Below are 16,553 nucleotides of genomic sequence, written 5' to 3' on the forward strand. Positions count from 1 at the left end.
TTTAGCTACTTCGGATGGATGGTCATGCCCCGATTAGCCGTCGTCCTGATGATCGGCTGCTGGCAACATGTAACATACCGAGAATGCCGACCGGTGGAGATTGCTATGGGCCATTCATGAGGTCTTCTAGAGGACCTTTGGTAGTAAACGAAGATAACATGACCACTGTGACCTATGGGAATGTTATTTCGAACCATCTAAATCCCTTACCCCTTAGTGTCCTCCCCCAAGATGGCATCATTCAGTAGGATAACTTTCGGTGTCAAAAAGAATAAGCGCGCATAACTGATTAGCGGTTTTTATTCTTTATGGCGTGTGACGAGGGCCTCCCGTCGGGTAGGCCGCTTGCCTGGTACAAGTCTTTCGATTTTACGCCACTTCGGCGACTTGCGCGTCGATGGGGATGAAATGATGAAGATTAGCAGAACACCACACCCAGTCCCTGAGCGGAGAAAATCTGCGACCCAGCCGGGAATCAAAGCCGGGCCCTTAGGATTGACAGTCCGTCGCGCTGACCACTCGGCTACCGGGGTCGGAGGTGCATTATATTAAACTCGTGTCGGTGGCTTGACCACTGAATTCACCGGATCTGAACCCCATGGAAGACATATGGGACGCTATCAACTGCCAGTTTCATCAATAAGTGACTTATGAGGCGTTGGGGTTGTTTGGGGAAGGAGACCAGACAGCGAGGTCATCGATCTCATCGGATTAGGGAAGGAAGTCGGCCGTGCCCTTTCAAAGCAACCATCCCGGCATTTTCCTGGAGCGATTTAGGGAAAACACGGAAAACCTGAATCAGGATGTCCGGACACGGGATTGAATCGTCGTCGTCCCGAATGCGAGTCCTGTGTGCTAGCCACTGCGCCACCTCGCTTGGTCAACAAATGACCACCGGTCCGTAATTTGGAGGAACTGCGTGACATATGCATAGACATCTGCTATCACACACCACCGCAGACCCCCCAATGGCTTGTCGAATCAGTTCCATTCACTTTCGCTGCCATATAGCGCCCTAAAATTTGACCGACACATCATTTCACACCATTACGCAGATGTCCATAACGTCACATCAGTGTACTGGATTAAGTCGATTGCAGCTGAAGCCCGTTTGTGGTGGCTTTCATGTTATAACTTGCGCGATGCAAGCATATGCTGATTGAAAGCACCGGTACATTGAAAATATCTCGAAAACGCTTCCTTACTGGTAAAATTTGTTACAACAAAAATTGTGGCATTTTAAATAATGATGGTTTAGGGCTATACGTATTTACTGCTTTTTGTATTGTTAATACCGCGTGTTATGAAAGTACGCCGTTCCAAGGCGTCGGTGCATTGAAGATTTTCAAAATCGCGTCGTTCTCGCAAGATTTGTTGTATTTAAATGGCAGTCAACGCTTAAAAAGAACGTATATGAACTGTTCTTTCTAAAAGTTTCTAGGACTTTGTCATTATCTTCATAGGTGCATATTTCGGAAGATTCTATAGTCTACATGAATAACAGCGCTCTCCGTACGGAAATGAGTTTGATATATTCTGTGAAAATGCTAAGAAATATCGAAAAACTAAATACAATATTGCTATCTGTCAGTGGCTGATGCTTCGCTACGCAGTATAGTAATCCTACAAACTGAATAATGTTGCTAGCACAGGGAGGAGGGAGAAAATATACGCTTTAATAGACGCAGTAAAGGAGGGGCAATGTTCATGTGATGTCGTCAGTCATACGACCACACCGCTGCCTGAGAGATCGATCCGCCAGATGCGAGTCTCTCGATAAACGGAACAGAGGAACGGATGTGCTAACCAAAGAGTACACAACCAGTCGCAGTACTTAAGCTCGCCGCGAGGCGCCGCTAGGCCACTTCATGTGTAGCACGAGTGTAGCATAGTTGTACCAGTCTACAGTTCGTAGCCGCGCTCAGCGGTCAGCCAGCGCCGATATTAGTCAGGCATCGTCTGCAGCTCAGTCATTGCTGCCATCACGTCTTTGTAGCCCAGTGCCAAGTTAGTCTTCAAATTCACTGGATTCGACATTCAAGATTACGAGAGATTAATTCGTCACAGCGGGATTTGTGACTTGAAAATTATATTATTCTGCAGACGCTTAGTCTAGCCGCGTCTTCTATGATTGTCAACTAGTAGATCATGGACTACTGCAAAGTTAAGTAATAAATACTTTCTTATTTTGTACTCCTGATAATTAATTGTGTTTTCCTGTTGTAGCTACCAAGCAGTCTTGGCATTGTCGAACCCACGTTTCCACCATGTTGGCTACATCATATTTTCTACTCATGTTGGTTATGGTGGAAGATCGAGAGCCATCAGTTTATAAAACGTTAAAAGTATCAGTTAGCACAATAAAGGTTGCCTAGCCCTGGCCCTTTACCACATATAGGGGTTGGACAAAAACGTGGAGAAAGTCCAAGCAACGCACATGCTTCAACATAAATGCAGATCCTAGCCAAGTCAGCAGGTTACGCTGTTTTATTTGACCAGATTGACACCCGTGCATTGCCTTCAGCACTTAATAGTGTCGGTCGTGGCGTAACAATGTGAAGTGAATTTCAAAATCGGCGAATTGTTGATGCATATATGGTGAGTGCTTCCGCAATCAAGCTAGCAGAAGTGTTTGGTGTTTCACAAGGCGCCATAAAGAAAATTTATTACGCGTACAGGGAAATCGGAATATCATCCTGTAAACCACAACGCGGACGAAAATGTGTGTTCAGTGATCGTAACAGTCAGTCACTGAAGAGGATTGTGTCGAAATAAGAGAACGACTGAAGCAAACGTTACTGCAGAACTAAGTGCTGCAATAGCGGACCCTATGAGTTCCACAACAATACGAAGAGAGCTCCAGAATCAGGGAACTGCAGGATGAGCTGCACCTTGCAATCCACTCATCAGTGATGGGAATGCACGTAGGAGAAGAACGTCGTATCGAAGCCATGAAACGTGAACTAAGGAGCAATGGAAGAAAGTCGCTTCGTTGGATGAGTGTTGTTTCACACAATTAAAAATTACGCCCGAGCTTACGTCTGTGTTACTACGTCCCATGTCTACAATACAGATTGCTTCCAGCTAAGAGTGAAACACGACGGGGCTATGTTCCGAGATAACAGGGCCCCTGTTCTCACTGCTCGCATCTTCCAAGACTTGTTTTTTGAAGACGAGGACGAACTGTCCCTTCTCTTCTGATCACCGAAGTCCTCAGACCTCAATATTATTCAGACTTTGTGCTCTGCTTCGGAGAAAAGGGTGATTGATCTCCATCCACTTCCATCATCGCAAGAAGCATGGCACAAGATTTCACTGAAAACCATGCAGGATTTATCAATTCGGTGACCACTGGAAGCAGGTTTGAATGCTAGTGGTATTTCTGCATCGTATTACGCTTTATATATCGTGCTCGTGGTGTTACCCAGTTATGCCCAACACCTATATTTGGAAAGATTGGGTGTGTCAGACCTGAGTTAATGACTGCCAAAGAACGCGAAAGCAAATTTTTAAATATACGTAACAAATTGTTGCTCAATCCATCAACATGACCAGAACCTTCTTCGCAAATTTCTCCCCTCATCTTAGATAAATAGTTTGGACAAGAAGAGAATAGAAGCTTTCGAAATGTGGTGCTACAGAAGAATGCTGAAGATTAGATGGGTAGATCACATAACTAATGAGGAAGTATTGAATAGGATTGGGGAGAAGAGAAGTTTGTGGCACAACTTGACCAGAAGAAGGGATCGGTTGGTAGGACATGTACTGAGGCATCAAGGGATCACCAATTTAGTATTGGAGGGCAGCGTGGAGGGTAAAAATCGTAGAGGGAGACCAAGAGATGAATGCACTAAGCAGATTCAGAAGGATGTAGGTTGCAGTAGGTACTGGGAGATGAAAAAGCTTGCACAGGATAGAGTAGCATGGAGAGCTGCATCAAACCAGTCTCAGGACTGAAGACCACAACAACAACATCTTAGATGATCGTTGTTAGACCTATTGCGTCGATTTTCGTATACTATTAGTTTGGTGCGTAAGTTCGTAGCGTTTTCGTTTTTCATGTTGGCATTCCGGTTGCTATGGGCTTATTTATCGATTGTAATTTTTATTTGTAGTTCATTGTTATTATTTAAGAAGGTAATGTATTTTGGTCCAAAAAATCGATTTTTAAAAGAAATTATTTTCTTGATTTACACAGCTTAATCTATGTTGTGTGTGAATTTTATCGTGATAGCGGCTTTAGAAATGCCTTTAAATTGTTAAACTGATTAACTCTGCACTGGAGGCCACTCCCACCTTTTCCGAATTTGGGAAACTGCTTGCTTCAGTGGAATTTTTGTCAGTGTGAGTGCTATTTTCTTTCGATATCTTTGGCTGACATCTATATTTCTGCCTGACATCTATATCCTTGCCTGAAAACTTTCTTGCGTGTCGTTTATTTACATTTGGACATCGTTAACAAATATTAGTAGGTGGAAGACTGAATTCGCAAACCTTCACGTGGAAGTCAAGATTTATGCGTAAAGGGTGGTGGAAAAACTGCCTTTAGGAAATGTAGGTTTCATGGAATTCGGTTTACCAACAAAAAATAGGAAGCAGCTCGAAATGAAGAACATAATTTTTAGAGCATGTTACTGCATGCTTTTCTGGCCACAGTTTCTCACTGTCTTCATTGTTGGTCATTTTCTGTTACTGGCATTGACTCAGGTAAAATTTTAGATGTAGAAGTTATGTCTAAATACTGGAACCAGTGTGCAACGAGGAAAATGACCAACAATGAAGACAGCGAGAAACTGTGGCAACAAAAGCATGCAGCAGCATGCTCTAAAAATTATAGTGGCTCAAGTGGGGGCATGGAAGCTGGTGCAGTTGTCACGATATTCTCCAGATCTGAGGACAAGTAAGGTGTTAGACATACTAAATACCTTGGCGATGGGGACTCCTCTTTGTTCAAAGCTGTAACAGATAAAAATTCGTACAATACAACAATAAAAAAGTTGGAATATGTTGGACACATCCCAAGGAGGTTTGCTGTGTCGACAATTTTTTCCACAGACTACCCACTGACCAAACACCAATGCACAACCTGCGTCCGAAAGACGATTGTCATTTGTGCAAATTAAGCCGACATTCAGGATTCTTGCAAACCTTGATTTATTGAGAAAGTGTCTTCACGTAAAGACAAAAAAGGCAAATGAGAGCCTCAATAATTTAATTTGGATTAGATGCTAAAAAAGGGCATTCTGTGGACTCGAAGTTCTCAAAATTTGTGTCAAGAAAAATAACAGATCAGTGCCTTACCTGTAAATACAAGCCAGGCAGATTCGAACAGGAGAAAAACCTAAAGGTTGAGGAATATCAGTATGGAGGATTTCAAAATTGAGGTAAGTTTATTAAAGCTTATTACGTGTAGATGTACGAGAAGAAATCCTTTGAACCCCATTTTCTCTGTTTCACATTTTTTTCGTTATTAGAAGCCTTTTGTCAAAAGGTTTATGCGCTAATGGTACGGAATTTTCAGGAACTGTTTGCAACGTGCAGCTGTCACCCTGGAACTAAAAAATACGAGATTCTGTAAGTACATTTGGACTTTTGGATGATTGTATGCAGAAAAAAAGTTAATTGTCGATGTGCAAAATTAAATACTGTGTTAATGGCACAATTTGTACCATAAATTAAGAACTGTAGTTCAGTGGTCTCTCTCAAATTCTCAAGGTGGCAGGGGTAAAATACAAGGAGCGAAAGGCTATTTACAACTTGTACAGAAAACCAGATGGCAGTTATAAGAGTCGAGGGGCATGAAATCGAAGCAGTGGTTGGGAAGGGAGTGAGACAGGGTTGTAGCCTCTCCCTGATGTTATTCAATCTCTATATTGAGCAAGCAGTAAAGGAAACAAAAGAAGAGTTCGGAGTATGCATTAAAATCCATGGAGAAGAAATAAAAACTTCGAGGTTTTTGACATTGTAATTCTGTCAGAGACAGCAAAGGACTTGGAAGAGCAGTTGAACGGAATGGACAGTGTCTTGAAAGGAGGATATAAGATGAACATCAACAAAAGCAAAACGGGGATAATGGAATGTAGTCGAATTAAGTCGGGTGATGCTGAGGGAATTAGATTAGGAAATGATACACTTGAAGTAGTAAAGGTGTTTTGCTATTTGGGGAGCAAAATAACAGATGATGGTTGAAGTAGAGAAGATATAAAATGTAGACTGGCAATGGCAAGGAAAGCGGTTCTGAAGAAGAGATCATTGTTAACATCGAGTATAGATTTAAGTGTCAGGAAGTGGTTTCTGAAAGTATTTGTATGGAGTGTAGCCATGTATGGAAGTAAAACATGGACGGTATATAGTTTGGACAAAAAGAGAATAGAAGCTTTCGAAATGTGGTGCTACAGAATAATGCAGAAGATTAGATGGGTACATCACATAACTAATTGCGAGGTGTTGAATAGAATTGGGGAGAAGAGGAGTTTGTGGCACAACTTGAAAAGAAGAAGGTATTGGTTGGTAGGACATCACAAATTTAGCACTGGAGGGCAGCTTGAAGGGTAAAAATTATAGAGGGAGACCAAGAGATGAATAAACTAAGCAGATTCAGAAGGATGTAGCTTGCAGTAAGTACTGGGAGATGAAGAAGCTTGCATAGGATTGAGTAGCATGGAGAGCTGCAGCAAACCAGTCTCAGGACTGAAGACCACAACAACAACAGTTCAGTGGTCATATAATCTTCTCAGGATACTACAATAAAACTTTCAGATTAATTGCATGATTAGAATTTGAGTCCTGGCTTTTGATAAAAAAGACAATAAGAAATACAAATTCAAATTTCTTGAAAAATATTATTCCTGCATATTTAATTTTTTTGACTTAAAGCAAAGCTCTTTTGATTTAAGCAAAATTCTAGATTTGCACATTAATAAATATGGCAGTAATGATTTTTTAAATAAATGTTTACATTTTCCATTACATTCCTACTTAAGTTTACATGTTGTAATTTTGTCGCGTGGAGAGAGTGAGTGGAGGTGTGAAAGATAGAAAATGGAGTGCAGTGTATACAAATGAGAACATTACCGACGTATTCTCCTACTTGAGTTCAGTAGAGGGGGTGACAGCAGCGAAGGCAATCAGAAACGTTTGCGCTGTTTTATTGAGATAATGCCACTGGACATAGCTAGGCAAGAAAATGGGTTTTTTGTTAAAGGAGGTTCGTTTTGACACTAGTGACTCTCCTCGTTCAGGAAGACCTTCGGGGTTTGTTGAAGATCGTTTAAACGCATTAACCCACAATGTTCCACGTCACTGCACTCGAGACCTGGCAGATGTGATCATCCGTGATCCTTCCGTCATCATACGATACTTGCATGGAATGGGGAAGGTTAAGAATGAAGAGTACGGCTACCGCATGCTCTAAGCCAAAATCTGAAAAATCTGCAAGTGGTCGTATTTGCATCTCTGCTTGTTCGTCGTCAATTGGCTCATAAAAACACCGACCATTCCTATGCCGTATAGTTACAGTTGACGAGAAATGGTGTCTTTATGCCCTTGTTCTTCCCCTTTTAGAATACTGCTGCGCGGTATGGGATCCTTACCAGGTAGGACTGACCGAGTACATCGAAAAAGTTCAAAGAAGGGCAGCACGTTTTGTATTAGCGTGAAATATGGGAGAGAGTGTAACTGAAATGATACAGGATTTCGGCTGGAAATTATTAAAAGAAAGGCGTTTTTCATTGCGATGGAATCTTCTGACGAAATTTCTATCAACAACTTTCTCCTCCGGAAGCGAAAATATTTTGTTGTCAACGAACTATATATGGAGAAACGATCACCATGATAAAATAAGGGAAATCAGACCTCATACGGAAAAATATAGATGTTCGTTCTGTACGATCTCTAAACGAGATTGGAATAACAGAAAACTGTGAAGGTGATTCGATGAAGCCTCTGCCAGGCACTTAAATGTGATTTGCAGAGTATCGATGTAGATGTAGAACATACGGAAAAGGAAAGATTGGCTAGCCCCAATTAACGCAGCAGCCCCCTATACAAAAACCTGCGCGCATCCACAAAAGATAATGTTATGCGTCTGCTGGAACAGCTACGTTGTGGTGTTCTACGAATTTATTCCCCTTTGCTGACGTTTTTTGTGAACAGCTGAGTCGTTTTACTGACGCAGTCGAAGAAATGTGAACAGGAATACTGCGTGAAACTATTCTACAGCGTGATAACGACCGCCAGTAATCTGCTAGAGTGATAAAAACATTATACACGAGTTGGACTGGAAAGTAATTTTGTACCCACCTTATGCATCTCATCTTGTATCCTCAGATTTTCGTCCTTTACACTCTCTGTCAAAGAACCTCCAAGAAACTTCCTTTCCGGACGAGAATGCCCTCCGATATGACTGTACGAGTTCTTCGCTTCAAAAGCATGTGATTTCTACAGTCGCAGAATCGACAAGTTTCCGTAGCGTTGTAAATAGCGAAGGACAATACAACATTTGTGACTGAAGTCTCTGTTATGTGTATCTGTTGTGTTCATTAAAATTGCGGCAAAACGCAACCAACTTACAGGGTGGCGCACGAAATGTGTTACCAATTGTTTCTTTCACAATGTACTACGTAGATTAGATATCCCGCTGGGATATCTATAGCAGTATCAGCAGAGCTTGGAAAAACAAATGAGTTACGAAATGACGTGTAATTCACGATACTGCCGCTAGGAGACTAGTAAGCAGCAGTGGCTGACAATGGAAGGCTGACGACACAGCAACGATCGGCAATTGTGTTACTTTTTCATGCAACGAAAAGCCTTGTTGTGACTCAGAGGCGTTTTCGGGAACAGTTTAACACACGATGGGTCCCGTGCAAGAAGACCATCCACAGGTTGTACGATAAATTTGTACAGGAAGGAACAGTATTGGAAGCGAAACGACCTCGGCCTAAGCCTGTTTGTTCGCTGAAGAATACTGAAGCGGTACGAGTTGCTGTACAGAGAAGTCCGGGGATATCATGTAGAAAGGCAGCAGTGCAACTGGGAATATCCAGACGCTCCGTTCATCGCATTCTGAAAAGTGACCTCCATATGTACCCACACAAGATGACCTGTGCACAGAAGCTCACTGAGGAACACAAGCAGCAGAGACTATTGGGTTAGATAGAGCAGCAATCAGTCGTAGAATTAAGTTGCTTTATTATGGCGTTTATAGTCACAACGCAGATCAGATTCGACCTGTGTCAGGTCATTATCAATGCAGTGCGGAATTGTAGCAGTTGTTCGTGCTCAAGTGAATGCTTACACAGTTCAAACCATGGAGGGCAACCTGAGCAGAGACTATAGTTTGCTCAGTGGGCGGAGGATACGGAAGAAACTCTCAGCAACGCTTGATTTTCAGACGAGGCGCATTTTCATTTAGACGGCGTGGTTAATAAACAAAATGTACGCTTTTGGGGCACTGAAAGCCCACAAGTGCTTCATGAACGACAACATTATGCTCCGAGGATTACAGCGTGGGCAGCATTTTCCAGTCACGGACTTATTGGACCCATTTTCTTTGAAGAAACTGTGAGCGTTATTTGAGCATGCTTCGCAATAGCTTCATTCCACAGCTTCATGCTACTGCTTTGCCCTTCAACACGCAGTGGTTCATGCAAGATGGAGCAGGGCCACATACTGCAAACACTGTGTAGGAGCTTTTACACGAGCATTTCGACATACGGATCATTTCACTCAGGTTTCCAGGTCGCTTTAATGACGGACAAAATCGGCCCCCCAATAGTCCAGACCTCAATCCATGTGACTTTTTTCTTTGGAGGTACCTAAAGGAAAACATTATCCCGAAACGTCCACGTGATTTAATGGAGCTCAGAAGACTTATTCTTCGAGCTTGCAGTGAAATTACGGAAGACATGTGCCGTAGGGTAATCACTAACTTCAGTGTTCGTTTGAAGGATGTTAGGAAACGAAATAGTGGACATATTGAGCATCTGCTGAGTTTGGACAAATCTCCATGGACGGCTCTTCATTGTAGCAAATGTCCTTTCAGATTGTATTAAAAAATGGTAACACATTTCGTGCACCACCCTGTATGCCGTACCCCAGTAACTTCGTGATTAGCGCGCCTGTAACCAAGGCTGGAGGGCGATGCAGTCGTAAATTAGTTGAGCAGCACTTTGCGTGTCGTGTCCCAGGTCCTTTCTGCACCAGCCCCATTGGAGACAAGACCTGGAGTGCTTCACGATGAGAGACTCGTCCCGTGTAAATACAATTTGTAAAGGTAGGTACCTGCCGACTGGAGATGGTGAGAGGGTGCGGGCGGAGGATCCAGAGGACGCCCTCACTGCAGGGCGGCCTGGTGAGCGAGCCGCTGTAGGAGAGGTAAGACTGCTCCATCGGCGGGGACAGCCAGTCCAGCGGGAAGGGCAGCAGCTGCGTGCAGCAACCGGGCCGCCTCACCTGGTGCAGCGCCTGCACCACCGGGTCCATGTACGGGTTGTCCTCCATGACCGCCTGGACACCACAAGGCACGGCTCTGGTTCCACTTGTTGCTGGAGTATAGTAAAGGCTTAGATTTTGGTGCTGTTTCCCTATAACAACGACAACCGTAGGATGGAACCAAAGACGTCTGCGGAGATAAGAAAAATGATATCCGCAATTCCGTTATGCGCATCAGCAAATTTCTTATCCGGATCCGCATCCGGAGGTATTTAAGTTTTGTGAAGCCCTTTAAACCGCCACTGCTCTGAGAAAAGGCCTATACCTGCCTGAATTTTCGTCTGCTGAAGTCTGTAATCGGACGTGATGCGGATTAACGGAGATCGTCCTTCAACGACAGTAATGCTGTATCTCATTAAAACTCTTTTTTTTTCGTATGGTAGTGGCACGAAACGTATTTATTTCTTATGTATGTAGAAAACAATGTGATGAGAAGAAATTTCGTATCCGAGTTTTAACATTTTACGCACGGGTCTCACAATTTAGATAACCGTATTTTAATACATTTCCTGCTATTTTCTTGATACAGACAGCAGATAACAACATTCTGTCGCATCTACCGAAGCAGAGTTTGCGAATATTTTCCTGGAACATTTTCGCAGGCAACAAGAAAATGAAATGGTGGCACAAGTTGTCCTATTTTGCCAACTGTTAAATGTTAGTAGCAAAGTTGGTTTATCATACACTAGAGAGCCAAAAAAAAACTGGTACACCTGTCTAACATCGTTTAGGGGCCACGCGAGCACGCAGAAGTGTCGCAGTACGACGTGGCATGGACTCGACTAATGTCTGAAGTAGTGTTGCAGGTAACTGACACCATGAACCCTGCAGGGCTGTCCATATATACGTAAGAGTACGAAGGGTGGAGATCTCTTGTGAACACCACGTTGCAAGACATCCCAGTTATGCTCAAAAATGTTCATGTCTGGGACTCTAGTGGCCAGCGGAAGCGTTTAATTGTGTGTGCCCTAATATTCGTATTTCATCGTTTAAACTACTTCTTCTTTGCGCTGATATCTGATCTTCACCTACTAATAAGAGGGTGAAGTTCTGATGTCCGCGTAAAGAAGAAGTAGTTTAAACAATGAAATACGAAGATTAGGGTACACAATTTATGAAGACTGGTGATACACATGACAAGTTACAGCTTGTTCGCAAACAAACTCACGCTCAGATGAAAGTGACGATACGGATGAATGAACGCAAAACGACAAGAAGATTCGTCTGTCTGAAAGGACACATGATCACACAAACGCTCAACATGGGCTCCGGATGTTGTGTGATGATGTTGGTGTTTGTGAGGATACTTGCTTTGGTACAGCCGTGCTGCCCCTCTACCGTTTTCATGTGCTTAGCCGTGCACAAACACCACCTCGGCTTGTTCCCGACATGAATACCGGACCATTCCGCTGCTTGCAGTACGCTGCATCAGTCACACATCCTGCGACGACCATGGAATGCACTACATGGTCAGCGGAGCTTTCACTTGCTAGCATCATCTACCGTGGCAACTACGGAATTGCAGAGACATGATCATAGGACCTTTTTTCCTCCCTTTCCAATCAGGGATCCGCCTTTGAAGTCTGTCGATTTTATTAATGTTCACCGTCTATACTAATAGGAACGAAAATGAGACACCAAAGATCAGTTAGCAATAATAATGATAACACTGCGTCAACGATAACTTGGGGCCATTTTTGACGTCGAATAACCTCTTGTTACCAATGAAACATCTAATTTTTCTTTAAGACAGTAAACTGTGTCTGCATGGCAAATGATATGAAAGTAAATATATAAGTTTCTTTTCACATTTTTTTTTCCTTTTGATATACAACGTTCTTGGCTAATTTTTCCTTTTGATGTACAACGTTCTTGGCTAATTTTATCTTTTGATGTAGATCTTCCTTCGTTAATCTCTCATATTAAAAGAAATTCGGAAGACATGTCAGATCATGAAACTTCCTGGCAGATTAAAACTGTGTGCCCGACCGAGACTCGAACTCGGGACCTTTGCCTTTCGCGGGCAGGAGAGCTTCTGTAAAGTTTGGAAGGCAGGAGACGAGGTACTGGCAGAAGTAAAGCTGTGAGTACCGGGCGTGAGTCGTGCTTCGGTAGCTCAGTTGGTAGAGCACTTGCCCGCGAAAGTCAAAGGTCCTGAGTTCGAGTCTCGGTCGGGCACACAGTTTTAATCTGCCAGGAAGTTTCATATCAGCGCACACTCCGCTGCAGAGTGAAAACCTCATTCTGGAAACATCCCCCAGGCTGTGGCTAAGCCATGTCTCCGCAGTATCCTTTCTTTCAGGAGTGCTAGTTCTGCAAGGTTCGCAAGAGAGCATCTGTAAAGTTTGGGAGGCAGGAGACGAGGTACTGGCAGAAGTAAAGCTGTGAGTACCGGGCGTGAGTCGTGCTTCGGTAGCTCCGTTGGTAGAGCACTTGCCCGCGAAAGGCAAAGGTCCCGAGTTAGAGTCTCGGTCGGGCACACAGTTTTAATCTGCCAGGAAGTTTCATATCAGCGCACACTCCGCTGCAGAGTGAAAATCTAATTCTGGATGTCAGATCATGTAAATTGAATTGATTTACATTTTGTGTTATAAACAATTTTTCCATCATCATACTTCTCAAGTCACCATGCGGTGAATGGCAGGGGGTTTCCTATACCCTTGTTGGCAATTTCCTGTCCTGTTCCAACAGCAAACAGAGTGATTGAAACGCTACTGTTCATATGCTTCCTTCGTTCTTAACTTGACTTTACAGTCCTTACGCGGAATATACGCTGGCAGCGGGTAAAACGTCCTGTAGTCAGCCGCAAATCCCTCTTCTCTAAACTTTCTCAACAGTATTTTGGGAAAAAGTAGTTTCCTTCCCACCATATAACACTATTTGTTTCTGGTTCATCTGTATTTTTTATAATTTTTTGCTTTAAAATTTTCGCATATTGGTACCAGATTTTCTATATATGTAATGTAAAGTCCACTATACTGGAGATTGAAGCTCTTTGCATTGTACGTCAGTAATGTATGTAAAGCACTATGTACATTGTTAATTAGGTTAATTAATTTTCGGATGATATTTGTATTTAAAAGTATTTGCATGTATAAAATACTCACGTAGATGTAAAATTGACAACTGTAAGAAATGATCACGCTTAGGAACAATGTAAGAAATAGGTGTTATGTAAAAGCCTTAGTGCTTTTGTTTAAAACGAAAGCAGCTCTGATGAGTGGAAAAGGTGGCAACGTCGAAAGGGCGCGCTACATATAGCAAGCACGGGAACTAAGTCACAAAGTCTGTAGGAAGCAGTGTTTGAGGCAACACCTTTGTGGAGCAGGAGTAACTTCGCCCGCAAATTTGCACAAAAAAGCCTCGGAAGAAGACTGCAAAGTGCTTACGACATAGCTGCGAGTTGTTGGGCTACTGTATGTAAAACTGAACGACGCCAAGAAGAGAAACTAAGCCCATACTGAAATATACTTGGAGGCCGTAGTATGGGAGTGTAGCCACTATTGTTCACCATACCCAAGCCTACAGCTTTCAGATGAGATTTATTTGTATTTGCTTTTGTGCATCGTGAAGTAATAAATTAAACTGTGTTTTAATAATCATTCTTGAAATTTAAAGAAACTGGTTCACACTGTTGTTTCATCCTAATCATACATCTATAAAGGGTTCTTTCCTGGTGTTTGATTAACCCGAGTATCCTGTTTTACCATTTAAATTGTTTTTGTGTGAATAATGAGAAAGTTTTCTTAACTATTGCAAAGTGTTTTAGTAAAACTTAACTTACGTAAAATTCAGGCAGAGAGATATAAGCTAATAAAATCAATTAAAAGAGTATACAAAGTTAGTTCGGAGAGTAATCCCTTTTAAAGTAAGTTCCAGTAGGAAAGAGATTTTATTGAATTGAAAAGTTCAGTATAAAAAGTGTGTGCTTTAGTATCTAAGTATTTTAGCATTTAAGTTTGTTGATTACAAAAAGTGCTTTTCGAAAGGTTCCCGCTGGCCAAATTTTTGTAGCTTCCTTGAAGTTATCTACTGGGCTTTTGTCTTTTAGAAACATACTGTATAAGGGTGTAGTCCTACATTGTTTGCGTGGAGTAACATTTATTTGGAAAACCAATTTAAACAGTAGCAAGAAAGTAGGTGCAATTCATACTTCTGCTTTTCCAATATTTCACCGTTTCATTGCCTGGATAGGCTGGCGATCGTTAACATATTTAAACCACTAAATGAACTTGAAACAGAGTTGTCCTAGCTTCAGTATAATAATATTCATACTACATTTCTTTCGAACCGCTGGGTAAGAACTTAGGAAAAGAAGTGAATAGTGTAATTTATTTATCCATTAGACACAACACACTGTCAAATCCTGTAAAAACGGTAGCTCTATTGATTAGCTTTTCTTGTTAACAGAACTATCCTTCCATAGTGTACTTTATTTGTAAATTAAACTAAATCTTAGTAAGAGGGTTATGCGGTGGCAACATAGAGACATGATTTCTGTTATTTATGTAAATGCATACTAAATCACAATAGTAGTGGTAGGGTTACATCCAGTGATTCTAATTTGGGTTCAAGAGGCATTACCTTAATATTCGCCTGTTGATCGAACCTTCTAGCGACAAATAAAGTAGCTCGATTCTGAGTTGCTTCGATTTGTTCGTTTAATTCGACCTAGTGGCGATCCCAAACACTCCAGCATAGCTCAAGAATGTGTCGCACAAGTCTTCTGTACGCTGTTTTCTTTATAAGTGAGTTATACTTACCTAGAAATTTCCCAAGAAACGGAACCATCCACCGTCCCTACTAACGTCCTTACACGACAGTTCCATTTCACGTCGTTTTTTGCAACCTTACACCTAGATATTTGGGTGTGGCCGTCACCTGGATGACTGACCATCCAGCCGCCATGCGCTGTTTCCATTTTTCGGTGTGCACTCAGCCTCGTGATGCCAATTGAGTAGCTACTCGACCGAAAAGTAGCGGCTTCGGTCAAGAATACCACATAACGACCGGGAGAGCATTGTGCTGACCCCTCGGCCGTCCTATCTGCATCCAATTCGGAGGATGACACGGCGTTCGGATGGTCCCAGTAGGCCACTGGTGGCCTGAAGACGAAGTATCATACCACACCTAGATATTTAATCTACGTGATTGTTTATTGACATACTCGTACATTCATCCGCACTTACAGCAAGACGGCATTTATCATAAAAATATTACAAAATCTGTCCCAGTCATTACCACCCATTTCGTTTGCTTTCTATACTGGACTTCAATAGAACAACAAATTCTTATAAATTCATAGGGAATAATGTGCCATGTTCACTTCACAGATGATTTTTTATTATTTTTGAAGGGCATGGCACGAACGGCGATGCAGAAAACTACTCCGCTTTTAAATACATCCCACACAGTTCCTGCTGATTTAAGGTTTCAAACCACACGAATTGGGGGTATAGGGTAATTGTATACAACAAGTTATCGTGAGCATTCAATACTTGAAGCTCGTGTGACACATAATGAGCCGGCCGGAGTGGCCGTGCGGTTCTAGGCGTTAGAGTCTGGAACCGCGAGACCGCTACGGTCGCAAGTTCGAATCCTGCCTCGGGCATAGATGTGTGTGATGTCCTTAGGTTATTTAGGTTTAAGTAGTTCTAAGTTATAGGGGACTGATGACCTCAGATGTTAAGTCCCATAGAGCTCAGAGCCATTTTTGAACACATAATGACTTCTGAAAACTGCTGCACTCTTGTGCTTCCTGTACGTAACAAACACGATTATTTCTAGCTATATTCAGCAGGCAGAAAGTAAAAAAGTTAGATTGTAGATATTAAAGTTGACCTTTTCTATGAATGTGTTGTTACCACCTGTAATTCATTACATATAGACGGAGTTGTTTCCTAAAGGTACCATATTAAGACACAGAATGTGATTTCGCCAGTGCGTAATAGCAAACTGTGCGTAATGGTGCAATGAAAGAGCAAAGGAGGGAAAGATGTACAAGTGTGTTTTACACAGCAGCCAGAAAAAACTAAGAAGAAAACCAGAATTATTGTGGA

The 16,553-nt window shown here is 42.2% G+C and overlaps 1 protein-coding gene across 1 annotated transcript in view; it reads right to left on the reverse strand.

Moving 5' to 3' along the window:
- The window catches only part of LOC124803136 (carbonic anhydrase 2-like), a 148,041-nt gene that overhangs the window by 68,238 nt on the left and 63,250 nt on the right, over positions 1–16,553 (reverse strand). The window contains exon 4 of the mRNA XM_047264315.1: positions 10,285–10,509. Within this exon, the coding sequence (XP_047120271.1) occupies positions 10,285–10,509 (225 nt within the window). The remainder of the gene's footprint in view (positions 1–10,284; positions 10,510–16,553) is intronic.

Source organism: Schistocerca piceifrons, chromosome 6 (genome assembly GCF_021461385.2).
Source record: "Schistocerca piceifrons isolate TAMUIC-IGC-003096 chromosome 6, iqSchPice1.1, whole genome shotgun sequence".
Taxonomy (NCBI): Eukaryota; Metazoa; Arthropoda; class Insecta; order Orthoptera; family Acrididae; genus Schistocerca; species Schistocerca piceifrons.